This window comes from Muntiacus reevesi, chromosome 4 (assembly GCF_963930625.1).
Source record: "Muntiacus reevesi chromosome 4, mMunRee1.1, whole genome shotgun sequence".
NCBI classification, from domain to species: Eukaryota; Metazoa; Chordata; class Mammalia; order Artiodactyla; family Cervidae; genus Muntiacus; species Muntiacus reevesi.
In genome coordinates, this window is record NC_089252.1 from 106,395,107 (window position 1) to 106,414,796 (window position 19,690).

The window sequence follows — 19,690 nt, forward strand, 5'->3', positions numbered from 1 at the left end:
CATGTCCTACCTCAGCAGGGCTCCCTGAAGCAAACCACCTCTCAGGAGATGAGCCCAGACACAGACAGCACGGGGTCCTCCTCCCCGCTAGCCACCACCAGGGCTACTTCCTCTGCAGGTCATCCTGGTGAGACCCCGAGACCCCACACAGAGAGCTGTCCCAGACTCCAGGCCCGACCCTCACAGCAGGCTGGGGGTGACATTCCAGACCTGAGGGGGCAGGGCAGCAGCCGGGGTGCCAGGGGCTCCTAAGGAGCTTCCGGTTTGCCCTGAGGCTCCTGGTTTAACCACAGCCCAGCAGGGGCCTGTCCAAAAAGCCCCTTCTCTCTCCCCTGTCCCAGGCTCCTCAGAAACCCATCCAGTACCCGGCCCTGGGAGAGCCGCTCCCTTGCAGCCTCCTCCCCGCTCCGTTCCCCCAGTAGCTCACCCTCTCATGTCTCTATGGCACCCTCTCTCCCTCAGGCCAACCATGCCCTGCGCCAACGCCCTGCGGGGACCCTAGTGGCCCTTGAAATAAAAGACCCAGACTGTGTCAAACTTGGCTTTACTGGAATAGAGAAAATAGGCAACAGGAATCACACTTGGTGCTGGCAGCTCTAGGTCCCCTGCCCCCAGCCCTCTCAGCCCCAGGGCCTGGCAGCCTCCGCCCCCATGGGGCTCTCCCACTAGTCTGGACCAGGAGAGGCCTCCCCTCTGGAAAACTGCGTGGGGTGGGAGCTTTCAATGTGCATTTCACTGTCAGCTTCATAATTAGCAGCAAATGTCCACAATGACAGCAACAGCAACAAGACTGGACTTGACATCTCAGGAAAGGACGCGCAGAAGAGTAAACCAGACCCACGGCGCCACAGATTAACAGCAGTCTCACGACAGAAGACACGACACTGGCGTGCCTGGCCACACAGCACGAGGGGCAGGCGACAGATCTGCGGGAGGCTGGCAGCGCACGGAGGCCCTGGGGGGGCCGGCGCTCTCACTCCCAAGATTAGAAAGAACCGACTGAACACAGGTGTCACATTCTCTGGGAGGACAGTCAAACGAAGGTATCGAAAGAGAGCACATTTTAAAAACAGCGAAGATGGCCTGCTTCCCGGCCCTGGGTGGATACCGGGCCAGACACGGCGGGCAGCAAGGGCCAGCCCACCCGGGTGAGCCTAGCCGGTGAGCTCCACGGGCAGCTCCCGGCCACACAGGGCCTCCCACTGACGGGCCAACAGCGAGATGAGCTTCTCTCGGCTCTCGGCGCTGGGGACAAACACCTGCCACTGGACCTCACGGCCCTGGCCGCCTCTGGCCAGGCCACCTGGCACCTCCCCGAAGTGGTCCAGGGTGACGTTGCCCATGAGGTCGTGGCCCTGCACATCATCGAAGACCAGGGTGAGGGCCTGCGGGTATGTCTGGTAGCCCATGAGCACGCGGTCCAGGTCCCGGACGCGGCGCCCGTCGTCCAGCCGGTACCGGTCCCTCTGTGGCGGCTCTTTGGCGAACTCAGGCAGCGGGTAGTGGACAAAGTCCTCGTCCAGGAGGAAGATCTCAGCGCTGGTGAGCAGGAGCGTTTTGGGGCGCAGCAAGCCCCTGTAGCGCCCTGGCTGCGGCGAGCCCACCTGGAAGGCCTGCACGTACAGCAGGATGCTGAGGGCCGGCGCCTTCTCGGGGGCAGCCATCTTCTGGGCCACAGTGAACGTCAGGTCTCCGACCTCCTCCTCGCTGGGGTAGGTGAACTTGACGCGGCTCGAGTGGATCAGCTCATAGTTCTCCATCTTCCCTGAAGAGAGAGATGCCACCAGGGCTGCAGGCTGGAACTGGCCTGTGGTGGTGCTGGGCTCACCAGCAGCCCCAAGGCCCCCAGAGACGGCAGCATGAGTCCCATGACCGTCAGAAGCAGGAGAGAGTGATCCAAGCCCCACCCCCGCTCAGTCTGAGACCCTCAGGCCAGCAGCTCAGAGCAGGGCAGACACAGAAATGCACCTGCTGAATGGCTGTGGATTTGCTGGCACAGAGACTCGGCCATGGAGAAGTCCATGGAGGGCTTCCTTGGTGGTCCAGTGGTTCAGAAACCGCTTTGCAATAATGCAAGGGACACTGGTTCGAACTCTGGTTCAGGGAGACTGATTTCACATGCCATGGAGCCTGGGCCCACAGCTACAAAGCCTGCACTCTAGAGCCCATGAGCCACAATTACAGAGCCCACACACCACCACTACTGAAGCCCATGCAACAAGAGCCCATTCTGTGCAACAGGAGAAACCACTGCAGTGGGAAGCCCACACACCAGGACCAAGAGCAGCCTCTGCTCACCACAACCAGAGAAAGCCTGCGTGCAGCAACGAAGATCCATGATAGCCAAAAAAAAAAAACATCAAACCATGGGAAACTCTAGCTGACTAAGCAGGAAAAGAGAGCTAGGAGCAGAGAGGCTGCTGTGGCACAGAGACGCTGTCCTGAGGCCTGCTACAGCCCTCAGGGTTGGTGAGGAGACTTGAGCTGGGCGGGGTACCTGTGGTCTTGTTTCCAAACTCAGAATAGAAGTCTCTGTCCACAGGCTCAGGTGAGGGTGTGCGCTCCAGCAAGGACAGCACAGCCATGAGGTGCTGGAGGAAGCGGTGAGTCAGGTAGCTGTCCCGTGTCAGGCAGGTAACCACCTGCGCCGCGCAGGGGCCTGCAAGAGAGGCACAGCCATGAGCGCAGGTCGCCGCTCCCCCAGCCCCGGCCTGCCCCTGCAGTCTTCTCCAGTCTCCGGCAGGTCAGCCTGGACCTGAGCACCACAGAGACGGGGCCGGGAAAGCCCACGTGGGGAAGCATCACGGGGCCTGGGGAGACAGCCCCTTCTCAGGCCGGAAGGGCTGTGACATTTTTCTGGAAGGGGATACAGAGGCCTTAGGGAAAGAGCTTAGCTTTCTCTCTTCAGGAAGTATGAATCAGACACATCCTGCCTGAGAGCCCAGGGCCCACTCTGCCCGCCCACCCAGCACTTCGCGGCCTCGGCCCCTGGCCTCCCGCTCCAAGTCCTGGGGGTGAGTTCTGCTCTCTCAGCAGTTCCTGAAGCAGCTTCCTCCCGCTCCGGTGAACTGGTCTGTGAGCAGACACACAACTCTGCCTGCAATAATGCACCCACGTATGAAGGTGGAAGCCCGCTGGGGACCCTGGCCTTCACCCAAAACAGGACAAAGCAGAGTGGCCACTCACCCGTCAGCCGGAAATACTGGTCGAAAAGCCCAACGTTGACTACCTGCAGGTCGCTGAGTTTCAAAACAAAACACTGAGAGATGTGGAAGGGGCTGTTGTTGTAGTCGGTGTTTTTCTGATGCCAGAAATCTGTGATAGGGAGAAAGGGGCCGAATGTGGTGGTGGCTCCCAGGTACACAGCTGCCTGGAGCAGGAAAGGGCCCCCTTGATGGCCTGGCCCGCTGAGAAGCCACCACCGCCTCTGCACACACATGACCTCATGGGAAATGTGCTCTACAGTCTGAACGTGCCTGGTGTACTGGACACACCAGGAGTCCTAGGACAGCCAGCTGGCTGAGGAACCCACTGAAGCCCCAAGGGGCAGAGGCTGACCAACCCTCCCTGGTCACGCCTGGGTCCTAGTCCCCCAGGGGCCTGGCTGGGTGCATTCACGCCTGGCTTTACATCCCTTGTGCCAGCTCCAGAAGGAAAGTGCTGACATCACCCCCCTCCCTCTGAAGAGTCTCAGCCCCGTGCAGCCAAACCACCGCTTCCTCAGGTTGCACAGGGGTCCGGAGACAGCAGCCCTCCCGCCCCCTTGGGCCCCAGTGCCCACCCTGCAGCGGCTCCGAGAAATAGCGGCGGAGGCCGTCATGCAGCACGAAGTACACGGCCTTGGTAGACAGCAGCACGCAGGCAGTCACCTCCAGCCCCGGCGTCTGGTAGAACACCACCGATGACCACAGGAGGTGCCGCAGCTCCTCGTTTTCCACCTGGACACAGAGGGGCCGGTTGGGGCTGCAGGACAGCAGGTGACCAGGGTGTGCGGCTCCTCCTCCAGGCTTCTGGGAAGGGGCTTCCGCCAGCCCCACTGGCTGGTGACCTGCTGCCCCGGGGTGGCATGGGATTCTACCGCGTCTTGTCAATGAATGTATAAATACAGGAGAGAGGAGGTGAAGAGCGGGAGACAGTATGCGGTAGGGTCTGCCCAGGGACCGAGGCCGGGGGGAGGCACAGGCCACAGGGGGAGGCAGCGATGGAGGGGACAACTGGCCAGGGGAGGGCAGTCCAGGTCCTCCCTACTCAGGTCCTCAAAACTGTGGAGAGCTGAAGCTGGGGAAAAGCCAGCACAGAGAAGGCTGGGAACCCAAAGCTGAGCCCAAGGCGAGCCTGCTGCAGCTCTGGGGCAACCGAGCCACCTTCCTCCACAGGTGTGCCAGCCCTACCTCGGCAATGCTGCTGTGGAAGAACTCGACCACGGCCCGTCCACGCAGGCTGGCGATGTGCTGGAGAGACGGGCAGGCGGGCAGGTGTGAGGGGATCTGATTGTCCTCCGACGTGGTCCGGATCAGGGGCTCACTTGGGTACTGTGCAGGGGCCTCTGCTTGGGCCAGGGCCTCCACTGAGGCTGAGGCCTCCGCTGGGATCTCTGCTGAGGCCTCAGCCTCCGTGGGGACCTCCACTGGAACCAGAGCTGGCACTGAGGCCTCCGCTGGAGCTGGGGCCTTTGCCAGGCTGGGGGCTGAGGCCTCTCCTGGAGTGAGAGCTGGGACCTCCACCAGGGCCGGGGCTGCAGTCTCTGCTGGAGCATCTTGGAGATTCTGGTCACTGCTACATATCCCGATTCCCCCCAGAAACACCACATTAACGTGCAGGCCCCAAATGCAGACACCCAGCCCACGTGAGCCTCAACGTGAGGCGACCACGTGCACCACACACCACCTCTGGGGCCAGCTGGGGATCTCAGCTTGGTTCCTCATGTCAAGAGCAAAGAAAAAGATGCCCAGGCCCCTGCTCTTGGGAGGGAGGTGGGAGGACGGACCAAGGCTGAGACAGGCAGCTGTGACCCAGAGGCTGAAACATCATTCTGAAAAGGTGGCAGAGGTATCCCAATGCCACTCCAGAGTCCAGAGTGTGGACCAAGGTGCCCAGGCTGGGACCTTGGGGCACATGGAGTTGAGAAAGAAAAACTCAACCTTTCCTCAGTTTGCCTTTGAGGCCTCCTCAGGTGTCCCAGGATCTCACCCACTTTGGCCACCACTGCATGTGGCCACGCTTGATTTTCTCAGTCCAACACCAGGTCCAACAACACTCAGAAAGAATCCTCGTGCATGTTGGGAGCCCCCTGCAACCAGCCTACACACCCACAAGCCCGGGCTCATGTCAGTGGGGAGTCCTGGATATCATCCTCTCAGTCGAACAGCTGTCTATTGAAAGAGATCCCTGGGGCCCTGATCTGGCACGGGGCCAAATCCCCCCAAGCCTCCCAGGCTCTCCTCCTGTTGGCTGGGGCAGACACGCGTCTGCGGGGTGAAGCAGGGTGCCAGCTTTCTGCGTGCAGTCCCCTCTGTGGGCAAGGTCCGGCCAGGTTTGGGGGTGGCAGGGAAACAAGACAAGGTGTCACCATCTGAAGCCCCATCATGGGGGCAGGAAGGCGGAGAGACAGCCTCGCGAGGCCCTCTGGCACAAGCAGCTCCCCAATACCTGAAGGAATGAGGGGTCTCTACAGAGGGCATGGGACTTGAGCTGGGCACAAGGGGCCCCTGATTCAGCCAGGAAGAGGCTGGATGTCCTTTGGGAGCATCAGTTGAGGGGCTGGGCTGGAGGGAAAAGGCAGGGCCTCTGAAATGCTGGGGTGAGGACAGGGTCTCCATTGTCCACCAGGAACAAATGAAGGGCTTTCTTGTCCAGCTGGGGAAGCCCCATCATACATGAAGCTGGAGGAAGTCACAGGAGAAAGGGGCACCCTGAAGGGCACATGGAGCCTCTTGAGCCCGAGGCAGGGATGAACCGTGGGTTTGACCACAGTCCCCCTCATAGGCTACTCTACCTCAAGCCCAGGCAGCTCTGAGGGGAGCCAGGCTCAGCAGCAGGAGCAGGGGAAGGAGGGAAAAGTGAAGACGACGAACACAGGGATGCGAATTCCTCCTCTCTCTGCACCTCAGTCTCCCCCAGAAGAGCAGGAGCTCTGCACAAAGCGACCACCGCGCTTACACACTTAGACCTTGCTGCTATCAGCCAACAGGTTCCTCTGGAAGGGTCTCACAAAATTACACAGAGTGGGCCCCTGAGCAACCCGGGTCCTCCTGAGGAGGAAGGAGTATATGGCTCACCAAAGGGTAAAGTTTGAAGCTGGGGGTCAGTGGCAGGCAGTGCCAGCAGCAGCTCCCCCAGCCCAGCTCAGAGAGCCAACCACGGGACTGGGAGCCCAGGGGCGAGGGGACACGGGTGAGGCCTAGAGGCCACGCTTGGGCCCAGCGAGGAGGGCCAGGCAAGGTGGGAGCAGAAGCCTGGAGGCCCAGTCACGCAGGGCTCTAAGTGGCAGAGAACTGGGCCCCTTAGAGGCACAGTGTCCTTCCACAGAGAAGGACCTCTCCTGAAGCCTAGGAGATAAGGAGCAGCCCAGCACCAAGCCCGAGGGAGCCAAGGACAATGCTGACGGGGGTGAGAGACCCGGGTGGGTGAGTGGAGTGGTCTCAGCCAGCCCCCTGCCCCCCAGAAGCCCGTGCTCAGTCTCACCTGGCCCTGCCCTCGGCAGGCTGGCCATCCACGAGGGGGCTCTGAGGCCCGCCCCCGGTTCCAGGGGTCTTGGCGATGACCACGGTCTTCAGGTCCTGCAGCGAGGCCCGCAGCTGGTTGTAGATGCGCAGGAAATGGAACTTCTCGTGGGGCAGCACGAAGATGGCGGTGACGAAGCGATAGCCCACGAGCAGCTCGAGCACATGGCCGTCCGCGAAGGCGCCCCGCGGCTGGGTGCAGCTGCGCGTGGGGTCCAGCAGCACGGTGGAGAGCGGCACGCGGCTGAGCTTGAAGCTGTTGCGGTTGCGGCAGTTGTGGGTGCCCCGGTTGGGCATGGGGTTGAAGTCGGCCTTGATGACGTTGAGGTGCTGGGGCGTGAGCAGCAGCCAGTAGGGGATGGCGGCGGACTTGACGGCCTCGGAGGGCGCGCAGCAGGAGCGCCGCACGGCCGAGCAGAGGGTGCAGCTGGCCCACTCGATGTTGCCCGAGTAGTCCCCGGCAGCTGTTTGCACCATGCGCTTGTCGCTGTAGACCAGGTAGACGGGAAAGCAGCCCTGGCTGCACTCCTGGCAGCCGCCCGCCACCTTGTAGAAGGTGAGCAGCTGGTGCAGGAACTCCTGCAGGCTGGTGTGGCTGCCGTAGAGCACAGGGCTACACAGCATGGCCATGTGCTGCGGGGCGAAGCAGGCGCGCAGGTCGGCGTGGAACTCGTGCAGGTGGGCGGCGTCCGAGATGATGAAGAGCGTGTTCTCGCTGTGCCGCACCTTCAGCACCAGGCACAGCTCCGGCATGAGGAAGCCGAACTCGGTGAGGTCGCCGTGCGGGAAGCAGAACACGAAGCGCAGTGAGGACAGGATGTGCTGGCTGCTGCCCCGCGACTCCTGGTGTGGGATCTCGAAGACAGCGATGCCGAAGTCAGTGAGCACGAGGCAGGCGGCGAACTGGCGGATGCTGCCCTGCACGTGGATCAGGAAGCACCAGAGCACCTTGAGGATGCGGATATGCTCCAGCAGGAAATCCTCGTCTGCACCCAGCGCCCACTCCAGAGCCAGGCGCTCCTCCTCAGGCTCCTCCTCCTCTTCCTCCTCTTCTTCCTCTTCCTCGCCTGGCCCACCCTCCTCCTCTTCCTCTGCGTCAGGGGGCCCCATTTCGAAGTAGCGGTTCTCAGCAACCTCCTCCTCCTCCTCCTCCTCCTCGCCCTGCTCCCCCTGGCCCTCCTCTCGCTGGTTGGCGGCCTCGATCCAAGCAGGGAGCTGCCGCTCGATAGCCTGCCGGATGAGTGTGCTCAGGCGCTGGATGAAGTCCTGGTTGGTGGCAGTGTAGCCAATGCAGGTGAAGGGCAGGAAGATGATCTGGCCGGACCCAGGCACCACCTGGACCTCTGGCTCCGCGTGCTCGGGGCTGTGTGGGGAGAGGCCAGGTCAGTGGCATGCTGGGCTGGGATGCCCCCACCTCCCACATCCAGATTCTGCTGCTGTCCCCCTGGTCTTGAGGAAACAATGCATGGGTCTCACAAGCCTCCTAACCAAGCCTGCTCCTAGCAAGCACCCTGATAGGGAGCTGAAGTGCTGGAAGGCTGAGACAGCCACACTTCCAAGGGCCCAGACCACAGGCATCCAGTGTAATCCTGCCCACATCATGAAGATGTGTCTCAGTCCTATAGACAGTGGCCACAAGCCCCAAAGGCAATGAGTACTCAAGGGCATGGACTAACTTGACAAGCAGTTTCCTTAGGGGAAGCCAGTGACCTTGAGGGGGGGTAGGGAGAGGGACAGGTGGGTCTGAGGACCTTCACATTTAAATTCAAGCTCCTCCAGAGATAGGCAATCTACCCGAGAAAGAATTCATAGTAACAGTAAAAATGATTCAAAGTCTCAGAAAAAGAATGGAGGCACAGACCAAGAGGATACAAGAAATGTTTAACAAAGAGACAGAAGGTTAAAAGAACAGAGAGATGAATAATACAATAAGTGAAAGGAAAAATATACTAGAAAAAAATCAATAGCAAAATAACTGAGGCAGAAGAGAGGATACAAGAAATGTTTAACAAAGAAACAGAAGGTTAAAAGAACAGAGAGATGAATAATACAATAAGTGAAAGGAAAAATATACTAGAAAAAAATCAATAGCAAAATAACTGAGGCAGAAGAATAAGTGAGCTGGAAGACAGAGAACTGGAAATCACTGTCACAGAACAGAGCAAAGAAAATGGAAATTGCTGCCACAGAAAAGAATGAAGAGAAATAAGAAATGTCTCAGAGACCTCTTGGACAACACTAAACATACCAACATCCACATTATAGGGTCCCAGGAGAAAAAGAGACAGGGAGAGGGCCTGAGAAAACATTTGAAGAGATTATAGCCAAAAACTTCCCTAAAATGGGAAAGGAAACTGTCATTCAAGTCCAGGAAGTGCAGAGTTCCATACAGGATAAACCCAAGGAGGAACATGCTAAAACACATATTAGTCAAATTGACAAAAGTCAAATACAAAGAAAAAATAATAAAATCAAAAGGGAAAAGTAATGAACAACACACAAGGAAATCCCCATAAGGTTATCAGATGGTTTTTCAGCAGAAACTGCAAGCCAGAAGAGAGTGGCAAAATATATTTAAAGTGATGAAAGAGATAAACCTACAATCAAGAATACTCTACCCAGTAAGGTTTTCATTCAGATTCAGAGAAATCAAAAGTTTTACAGATGAGCAAAAATTGAGAGAATACAACACCACCAAACTAGCCTTACAACAAATGCTGAAGGAACTTTTGGGGGCAGGGGTGGGGGGCGGGGCAGATGGTAAATGGTAAAGAACACACCTGCCAATGCAGAGTTCGATCCCTGGGTCAGGAAGATTGCCTGGAGGGGGACATGGCAACCCACTCTAGTACTCTTGCCTGGAGAATCCCATGAATAAGGGAGCCTGGTAGGCTACAGTCCACAGGGTCGCAAAGAACTGGACACGACCAAAGGAACTTAGCACGCACGCACGCTAGCACACACACACACACATGCCATCGGGGGTGGGGGTGGGGAGGCCAAAACTAGAAACAAGAAAAGCACAATTGGGAAAGCTCAACAATAAAGGCAAACATGAAGTAATAGTAGGAAACCATCCACACACAAATATCATATCAAAATCAGCAACCACGACGGGAGTACAAATACAGGAAATCAGAATTACTCTTGAAATCAAGAGACCAGCAACTTAAAACAACCATGCACAAAGATTGCTATAGCAAAATCTCAAGGGGGACTTCCCTGGTGGTCGAGTGGTTAAGAATCTGCCTTGCAATGCAGGGGACTCGGGTTTGATCCCTCCTCAGGGAACTAGGATCCCACATTCCACACAGTGATTGAGACTGAGTGCCACAATGAAAGTTCCCATGGCCCACAACAAGGGTGCCACAAGCCCCAATGGGTGCAGCCAAATTACAAAAGAATCCAAACCTCACGGGAACTGCAAACCAAAAATCTGTAACAGATACACAAACAAAAAAGAAAAATGCAACTCAAACACAACACTAAAGACAGTCATAAAACCACAAGAGAACAAAAGAAGACCAACAAAAACAAATCCTAATCAATTAAGAAAAATGGCAATAGGAACATGTATTATCAATAATTACCTTAAATGTAAAATTTAAATAAATGCTCCAAACAAAAGGCACAGACTGGCTGAATGGATACAAAATAAGACCCATATATATGCTGTCTACAAGAGACCCACTTCAGACTTAGGGACACATACAGACTGAAAGTGAGGGGATAGAAAAAGATATTCCATGCAAATGGAAATCAAAAGAAAGCTGAAATAGCAATATACATATCAGACAAAACAGACCTTAAAATAACAACTGTTACAAGAGATAAGGAAATGGGATTTCCCTGGTGGTCAAGTGGTTAACACTCGCTCTCAACACAAGGCGTTGGGGTTTGATCCCTGGTCAGAAAACTAGATCCAACAGACGAAGAGTTCGTATGCTGCAACTAAAGATCACGCAGGCTACAACAAAGATCAAAGATTCTATATGCTGTACCTAAGAGCTGGTGTAGCCAAGTAAATATATAAATATTAAAAAGACAAGGAAGGACACTACATATTGATCAAGGCATCAATCCAAGAAGACACAACAATTTCAAGTACATGTATGTACCCAATACAGGAGCAGCTCAGTATAAACATAAAACAAATGCTAATGGTCATAAGGGCTTCTGTGGTGGCTCTGCTGGTAAAGAAGGGGGAAATCAACAGTAATACAATAACAGCAGGAAACTCAATAGACTGATCATCCAGACAGAAAATCAATAAAGAAACACCAGCCTTTAAGATACATTAGACTAGATGGACTTAACTAATATTTATAGGGCATTCCATTTGAAAACAGCATACACTTTCTTTTCAAGCACACACAGAACATTCTACAGGATAGAGCGTATCTTTGGCCACAAATCAAGCCTCAGTAAATTCAAGAAAACTAAAATCACACCAACTATCTTTTCCAACCACAATGCTGTAAGATTATAAATCAAATATAAGAAATAAAAACCCTGCAAAACCCCACAAACATATGGAGGTTAAACAATATGTTATGAAATAGCCAATGAATCACTGAAGAAATCAAAGAGGAAATAAAAAATACCTAGAGACAAATGACAATGAAAACATGACAATCCAAAACCTATGGGATCCAGCAAAAGCAGTTCTAAGAGGGAAGTTGACAGCAATACAATCTTACCTCAGAACACAAGAAAAATCTCAAACAACCTAACTGCAGGACTTCCCTGGTGGTCCAATTAACAACCCACCTACCAATGCAGGGAACATGGGTTCAATTGCTGGTCCAGGAAGATCTCACATGCCACAGAGCAACTAAGCCTGTGTGCTACAACTACTGAGCCTGAACTCTAGACCGCATGCTCCCCAACAAGAGAAGCGACGTCGATCAGAAGTCCATGCACTGCAGTTAGAGAGTAATCCCCACTCACCGCAACTAGAGAAAGCCTGCGCACAGCAAAGACCTAGAAGGGTCTCTCACACACACACACACAAGCCTGTGCCTAACAAACACCAAGCACAGTCACACACACATACACACACCCCACCTATAGGAACTAGAGAAAGAACAAACTCCAAAGTCAGTAGAAGGAATGAAATTATATTGAACAGAGCAGAAATAAATGAAATAAAAATGAATAAAACAATTGGAAAGATCAATGAAACTAAAAGCTGATCCTATGAAAAGATGAACAAAATTGATAAACCTTTTAATTCATTGGGAGAAAAGAAAAGGAGAGGGCTCAAGTTAATAAAAAGTGGGGACTTCTGCAGTGGTATAATGGATAAGAATCTGCCTGCCAGTGCAAGGGGACACTGGGCTGATCCCGTGTCCAGGAAGATCCCACATGCCGCGGAGAAACCAAGCCCATGTGCCACAACCACTGAGCCCACAAGCAGCAAACACCAAAGCCGGCACATGCGCCAGGGCCCACAAGCCACAACTACTGAGCTCTTGTGCTGCAACGACTGGACCTGCGTGCCCTGGAGCCCACACGCAGCAACTGCTGAGTCCACGGGCGGCAAAGCCTGTGCTATGCAGCACTGCACAGCACCGCAGTGTGAGAAGCCACTGCAGTGACCACAATGAAGAGAAGTCCCGGCTCACCATAACTAGAGAGAGCATGTATCAGCAATGAAGACACAGCACCCCAGAATTAAAATTATTAAAAAAAAAAAAAGTAGGAACGAAAAAGGATGTCACAACTGACACCATGGACATACAAAGGATCGTAAGAGTATGAGCAACTATGGGGGTTTCCCTGGTAGCTCAGCTGGTAAAGAATCACCTGCAATGCAGGAGACTCAGGTTCAATTCCTGGGTCAGCAATATGCACTGGAGAAGGGATAGGCTACCCACTCCAGTATCCTTGGGCTTCCCTGGTAGCTCAGACCGTAAAGAATCTGCAATGCGAGAGAATGGGGTTTGATCCCTGGGTTGGGAAGATCCTGTGGAGACAGAAACAGCTAGCCACTCCAGTACTCCTGCCTGGAGAATTCCATGGACAGAGGAGCCTGGCAGGTTACAGTCTACACAGTCGCCAAGAAGCGGATACAACTGAGCAACTTTCACAAGCAACCATACACCAACAAAATGGACAACCTAGAAGAAATGGACAAATTCTTAGAAAGGTACTTTTCAAGACTGAACCAGGAAAAAATAGAAAATAGAAACAGATCAATCACAAGTACTAAAATTGAAACTGATTCAAAAACTTCCAACAAACAAAAGTCCAAGACCAGACGGCTTCACAGGAGAATTTTATTAAACATTTACACAACAGTTAACACCTATCCCTCTGATATCCTTCCAAAAAACTGCAGAAGGAGGAACACTCCCAAGCTCATTCTATGAGGCCACCATCACCCTGATGCCAAAACCAAAGATATCACAAAAAAAGAAAATTATAGAACTTCCTTGGTGGTCTAGGGGTCAAGAATCCATCCTGAAATGCGGGGGACACAGGTTCAATCCTTGGTAAGGGAACTAAGACCCCACATGCTGGAGCAACTGACCCCACGGACTGCAAATACTGAGCTTGCACACAACTAGAGTCCATGGGCCACAATGAAAGACCCTGCACAACGCAACAAAGATCCTGCGTGCTACAACTAAGATGTCACACAGTCAAATAAATAAACATTAAAAAAAGAAAACTTAAAATAAATGAAAAAAAAAAAAAAGAAAAATTAAGGGCCAATAACTCAGAGGCAAAAAAAAAAAACCCCCACAACTCAACAAAACACTAGCAAACCAAGCCCAACAACACAATAAAAGGTTCACATACCATGATCAAGTGGGATTTATTCCAGGGATGCAAAGGTTTTTCAATATAAACAAATCAACTGATGTGATACACCACATTAACAAACTGAAGAAGAAAAAAACCGTATGATCACCTTAACAAATGTAGAAAAAGTTTTTGACAAAATCCCACACACATCTGTGGTTTAAAAAGAAAAAAAATCTCTCCAGAAAGTGGGCACAGAAGGAATCTACCTCAACATAACAAAGACCGCATACAACAAACCCACAATTAACATCATTCTCAAAGGTGAAAAACTCAGAACATTTCCTCCAAGATCTCCTGATGTCCACTCTTGCCAATTTGACGGAACACAGATCTGGAGAGTGTAGTCACAGCAATCAGAGAAGAAAAAGAAATGAAATCCAAATTGAAAAGAGAAAATACTGTCACTGACTGCAGATACACAGAAAATCCTAAAGACACTACCAGAAAACTATGAGAGCTCATCAATGAATTTGGTAAATCTGCAGGATAGAAAATTAACACCCAGAAATCTCTTGCATTCCTACAAAGTAACGACGAAAGATCAGAAAACATTTTATTGGAGTATAACTGCCCCACAACACGACGAAAGATCAGAAAACATTTTATTGGAGTATAACTGCCCCACAACGTTGTGTTAGCTTCTGCTGTGGAATAAATGAATCAGTTATCTGTATACATACAGCCTCCTCCACACGCACCTCCCTCCCACCCCTGATCCCACCCATCTAGGTCCTCACAGAGGACCCAGCTGAGCTCCCTGCACTATACGGCAGGTTCACACTAGCTCTCTTTTAAATGCGGTAGTGTAAATATGTGAATCCTAATCTCCCAATTCATTCCACACTCCCCTTCCAGCCACTCCCCACACCCACATCTGTGTCTCTAGTCCTGCCTGACAAATAGGTTCATCTGTACCATTCTTCTAGATTCCACATATATACATTAATATACAATATTTATTTTTCTCTGACTTACTTCATCCTGTACATCTCCAAAACACAGAAGAGCTCATGTAGCTCAAAACCAAACAAACACACAATCAAACTATGGATAAAGACCTAAATTAACTTCTCTCCAATGAAGACATACAGATGACCAAGAGGCACATGAAAAGATGCTCAACATCAGTAACTGACAGAGAAATGCAAATCAAAACTACAATCAGGTGGGAATTTCTGGTGGCCCAGTGGTTACAAATCTGACTTGCAATGCAGGCAATGTGTGTTCAATCCCTGGTCCCACATGTCATGGAGGAACTACACCCATGTGCCAAAACTACTGAGCCCACACACTCCAGAGCCTGTAGGTCACAACTACTGAAGCCTGCATGCTCTGGAGCCCCCACACCACAAGAAAGATCTCACGGGTCACAACTAAGGCAGTCAAATACATAAAGTAAAAAAGAAAAAAGCTACGATGAGGTATCACCTCACACAGGTCAGAATGGCCATCATCAAAAAAATCTTATAAACAATAAATGCTACAGAGGGTGTGAAACAAAGGGAACCCTCTTGCACTGTTGGTGGGACTATAAATTGATGCAGCTACTATGGAAAACAGTATGAAGATTCCTTGAAAAACTACGAATAAAACTATTATATGACCCAACAATCCCATTACTGGGCATACACCCTGAGAAAATCATAGTTCAAAAGACACATGTACACCAAGGTTCACTGCAGCTCTACTTACAACAGCCAGGACGTGGAAGCAGCCTAGATGTCCACTGACAGGTGAATGGATCAAGAATCTGTGGTACACATACACAATGGAATATTGTTGCTGTTGTTTGAATCACTAAGTTGTATTTGATTCTTTTGCGACCCCATGAACTGTAGTCCGTCAGACTCCTCTGTCCACGTGATTTCCCAGGCAAGAACACTGGAGTGGGTTGCCTTCTTTCCAGAAGATCCTTCTCCAGGGAATCTTCCCAACCCAGGATTTGAACCTGAGTCTCCTGCATTGGCAGGCAGATTCTTTACCACTAAGCCACCAGGGAAGCTCCACAATGGAGTATTACTCAGCCATAAAAAAATTTTTTTGATGTTCTAGTGATGTGGATGAACCTAGAGCCTGTTACAGAGCAACGTTAAGTCAGAAAGAGAAAAACAAACATTGAACACCGACCTACATATGTGGGATCTAGAAAAACAGCACTGATAAACCTACCTGCAGGGCAGGAACAGAGATGCAGACACAGAGAACAGGCCTGTGGACACACCAGGGGAAGGAGAGGATGGGGTGGCTGAAAGAGCCGCACTGAAACATACATATTACCGTATGTGACACAGTTAGTGGGAAGCTGCCGTATGACAGACAGGCAGAGCCCAACCCGTGCTGTGACGACCAAGAGGGGTGGGACAAGGTCAGGGGGGCGAAGGGAGGTTTGAGAGGGAGGGGATCTATGTGTACTTATGGCTGAGTCATGCCGTTATATGGCAGAAACCAACACAACACTCATTGTAAAGTAACTATCCTCCAGTGGAAAATAAACTAAAAAAAGTCTTCTGAGATGTCCCTGGTGATCCAGTGGCTAAGACTTCACGCTCCCAAAGCTGGGGGTCCTGGGTTTGATCCCTGGTCAGGAATCTAGATCCCACATCCCACAAGTAAGAGTTTGCATGCCGCAACTAAAAACTCCCCTGCGCTGCACCTGAAGAGCCCACACACTGCAACGAAGATCAAACATCCTGCATTCCACAACTGAGACCCGGGCAACCAAATAAACAAACAGAATATTTTAAAACTGTATCTCTTAAAAAAAAAAAAAGTCTCTAAACAATAAAGGCTTGTGAGGGTACGAAGAAAAGGGAACCCTCCTACATTGTTGGCAGGAATATAAATTGTTACAGCCGTTATGGAGAATGGTATAGAGGGTCCTTAAAAAAGTAAATACAGACCTACTACATGATCCAACAAGTCCACTCTGGACATATATCCAGAGAAAGACTAATTCAAAAAGATAACATGTACCCCAGTGTTCACTACAGCACTCTTTACAACAGCCAAGACATGTAGGAAACCTAAATATCAACTGACAGGTTAATAATGGAATATTATTCAGCCATAAAAAAAAGAATGAAATCATGTCACTTGCCCCAATAGGATGGATCTAGACATTGTCATACTGAATGAAGTCAGATAAGGACTAACATCACATATTGCTGTATGTGGAATCTAAAAAAATAATGGTACAAATGAACTTATTTATAAAAGAGTCATAGATGAAGAAAACAAACTTATAGTCACCAGGGGGAGATGGGGAAGAGGGATACATCAGCAGTTTGGGACTGACATAAACACACTATTATATATAAAACAGATAACGAACAAGGACCTACTGCTGTAGAGCACCAAGGAACTCTACTTAGCCCCCTGTGATGACCTATATGGGGAAAGAATCTAAAAAAGTGGAGATATAAGCATAATTGATTTATTTTGCTGTATACCTCAAAGTAACACATTATAAATCAACCATTTTCCAATAAAAATTTTAAAAATACTAATAAATTCTAGTACCTCTTGGCCTCCACTGTCCTTGTGAAAAAGGGGTATATAAAATGCAGTTGGGGAACCTCTTGTATAAAAATGAGAGTAAACAGTCGAGGCTCTGGAGACTAACCCACCCACATCACTTTTTTTCTTTAAAGCAGCTCTGAGAATGGAAAAATGTTTCCAGTTCAAGATAGCAGAATAGAAGGGCATTTGCTCATCTCCTCCTGTGAGAGCACAAAAAAATCACAACCAGATGTCGAGCAACCGCTGACAGGAGCATGCTGGAACCCACCAAAAAAAGATACCCCACGTCCAAAAACAAAGAGGAAGACGCAGCCCAATGGCTGCAGCAGCACCATCATGATAAAATCAAACCCCATGCCCACCAGGTGGGTGACTCAAAACCTGGAGAGCAATACCAAAGAAGTTCTCCCACTGTTTCTAAGGTTCTGAACCCCACATCAGGCTTCCCAGCCTGGGGATCTGACAAAGAAATGGTACTCCCCAAGGAATCTGGCCTTGAAGGTCAGTGAAATTCGATTACAAGACTTCCACAGGACTGGGGGAAACACAGACTCCAGTCTTGGAGGGCACAAACAAAACCTTTCATACATGAAGATCCAGAGGAAAGGGACAGTGACCTCACAGGAAACTGAACTAAAACTACCTACTAGTATTGGAGGGAATACTATGGAGGTATAGCTGGGCAGAGGCTCACCACAGGGACGGGGCTCGCCACAGGAATGGGGCATTGGCAGCAGAAGGCCAGCAGGGTACCCCTTGGCATAAACCCTCTTGGAGTTCCCCATTAATTTAGATTGTTAATTAAAAACAGGCAAAAGCAACAAAGGTTTACTGTGCATCAGGGAACTATAGTCAATATCTTGTAATAATCTATAATGGAAAATAATTTCAAAAATAATATATTTGTAAATGTATAACTAAATCACCAACTGAAACACTGTAAGTCAACTATACTTCAATAAAATATAATTATATATTAAGAAAAAAAAGAAAAAAAATAATAGCATGGGACTTTAATATCCACTTACACCAGTGGACATCCAGACAGAAAATCAATAAGGAAACATAAGCATTAAAGATACAATAGACCAGATGGACTTACTGATGTTTATAAAGCATTCCATTAGAAAGCAGCAAAATACACTTTCAAGTGCACATGGAACATCCCCCAGGATAGAGCTTATCTTTGGCCATAAATCAAGCCTCAGTAAATTTAAGAAAACTGAAAACATATCAGGCATCATTTCCAACCACAATACTATAAGATCAGAAATCAGATACAAGAAAAAAACTGCAAAAACCCACAAATACATGGAGGCTGAACAATACGCTACTCAACAACCAATGGATCACCAAAGATATCGAAAAGGAAATAAAAAAAATACCTAGAGACAAATGACAATGAAAACATGACAATCCAAAACCTATGGGCTGCAGCAAAAGCAGTTCTAAGAGAGAAGCTGAAGCAATACAATCTTACCTCAGGACACAAGAAAAAATCTCAAATAAACAACCTAATTGTGGCACTTCCCTTGTGGTCCAGTGGTTAAGAATCCACCTGCCAAATGCAGGGGACACGGGTTCAATCCCTGGTCTGGGAAGATCCCACATGCCACAGAACTACTAAGCCTATGTGCCGCAACTTTTGAGCCTGTACTCCAAGGCCCATGCTCTGCAACATGAGAAGCTACCTCAATGAGAAACCCATGTACCGCAACTACGGAGTAAACCCACTCACTACAACTAGAGAAAGCCTGCACAGAGCAGACACCCAGTGCAGTCACACACACACACACCACAAGTGAACCAGAAAGAACAAATAAACCCCTATGTTAGCAGAAGGAAAGAAGTCATAATGACCGGAGCAGAAATAAATGATAGAAAGATGAAGAAAACAATAGAAAAGGTCAATGAAAATAAAAACGGGTCCTATAAAAAGATGAACAAAACTGATAAACCTTTAGACTCAAAGGGGGAAAAAAGAAAGAGGGCTCAAACCAAGAAAATTAGAAACGGGACTTTCCTGGTCGTACAGTGCATGGACGTCCACCTGCCAAGCCAAGGGGACATCGGTGTGAACCCTTGTCCAGGAAGATTTCACATGCCATGGAGCAACCAAGCCCATGGGCCACAACTACTGAGCCCAAGAGCAGCAAATACTGAAGCCAGCACACACTCCAGGGCCTACAAGCCACAACTACTGAGTCCTCGGGCTGCAGCCACTGAAACCCATGTACCTAGGGCCGGTGCTACGTGAGAGCCACTGCAGTGGAAGCCCAGGCACTGCCACGAAGAGTGGTCCTGGGTCACCGTAACTAGAGAAAGACTGCATGCAGCAATAAAGAAATAGCACAACCAAAAATTAATTATTTACAAAAAAAACAACAACAACTAGGAATGAAAAAGGGTAAGTTGCAACTGACACCATGGACGTACAACGGATAAGAGACTACTACAAGCAACTATATGCCAATAAAACGGACAATCTAGAAGAAATGGACCAATTGTTAGAAAAATACAACCTTCCAAGACTGAACCAGGAAGGATCAGAAAACACGAACAGACCAATCACAAGTTCTGAAACTGTGATTCAGAAACTTCCAACAAAAGTCCAGGACCAGATGACCTCACAGATG

At 50.2% G+C, this 19,690-nt stretch overlaps 1 protein-coding gene across 1 annotated transcript in view; it reads right to left on the reverse strand.

The window, feature by feature from the left end:
• Positions 1-527: 527 nt before the first annotated feature.
• The window catches only part of NISCH (nischarin), a 63,272-nt gene continuing 44,109 nt past the window's right edge, over positions 528-19,690 (reverse strand). The window contains exons 16-21 of the mRNA XM_065933555.1: positions 6,685-8,085; positions 4,392-4,776; positions 3,782-3,938; positions 3,187-3,315; positions 2,498-2,659; positions 528-1,765 (exon numbers count right to left, since the gene is read on the reverse strand). Of these exons, the coding sequence (XP_065789627.1) occupies positions 1,155-1,765; positions 2,498-2,659; positions 3,187-3,315; positions 3,782-3,938; positions 4,392-4,776; positions 6,685-8,085 (2,845 nt within the window). The 3' untranslated portion in view covers positions 528-1,154. The remainder of the gene's footprint in view (positions 1,766-2,497; positions 2,660-3,186; positions 3,316-3,781; positions 3,939-4,391; positions 4,777-6,684; positions 8,086-19,690) is intronic.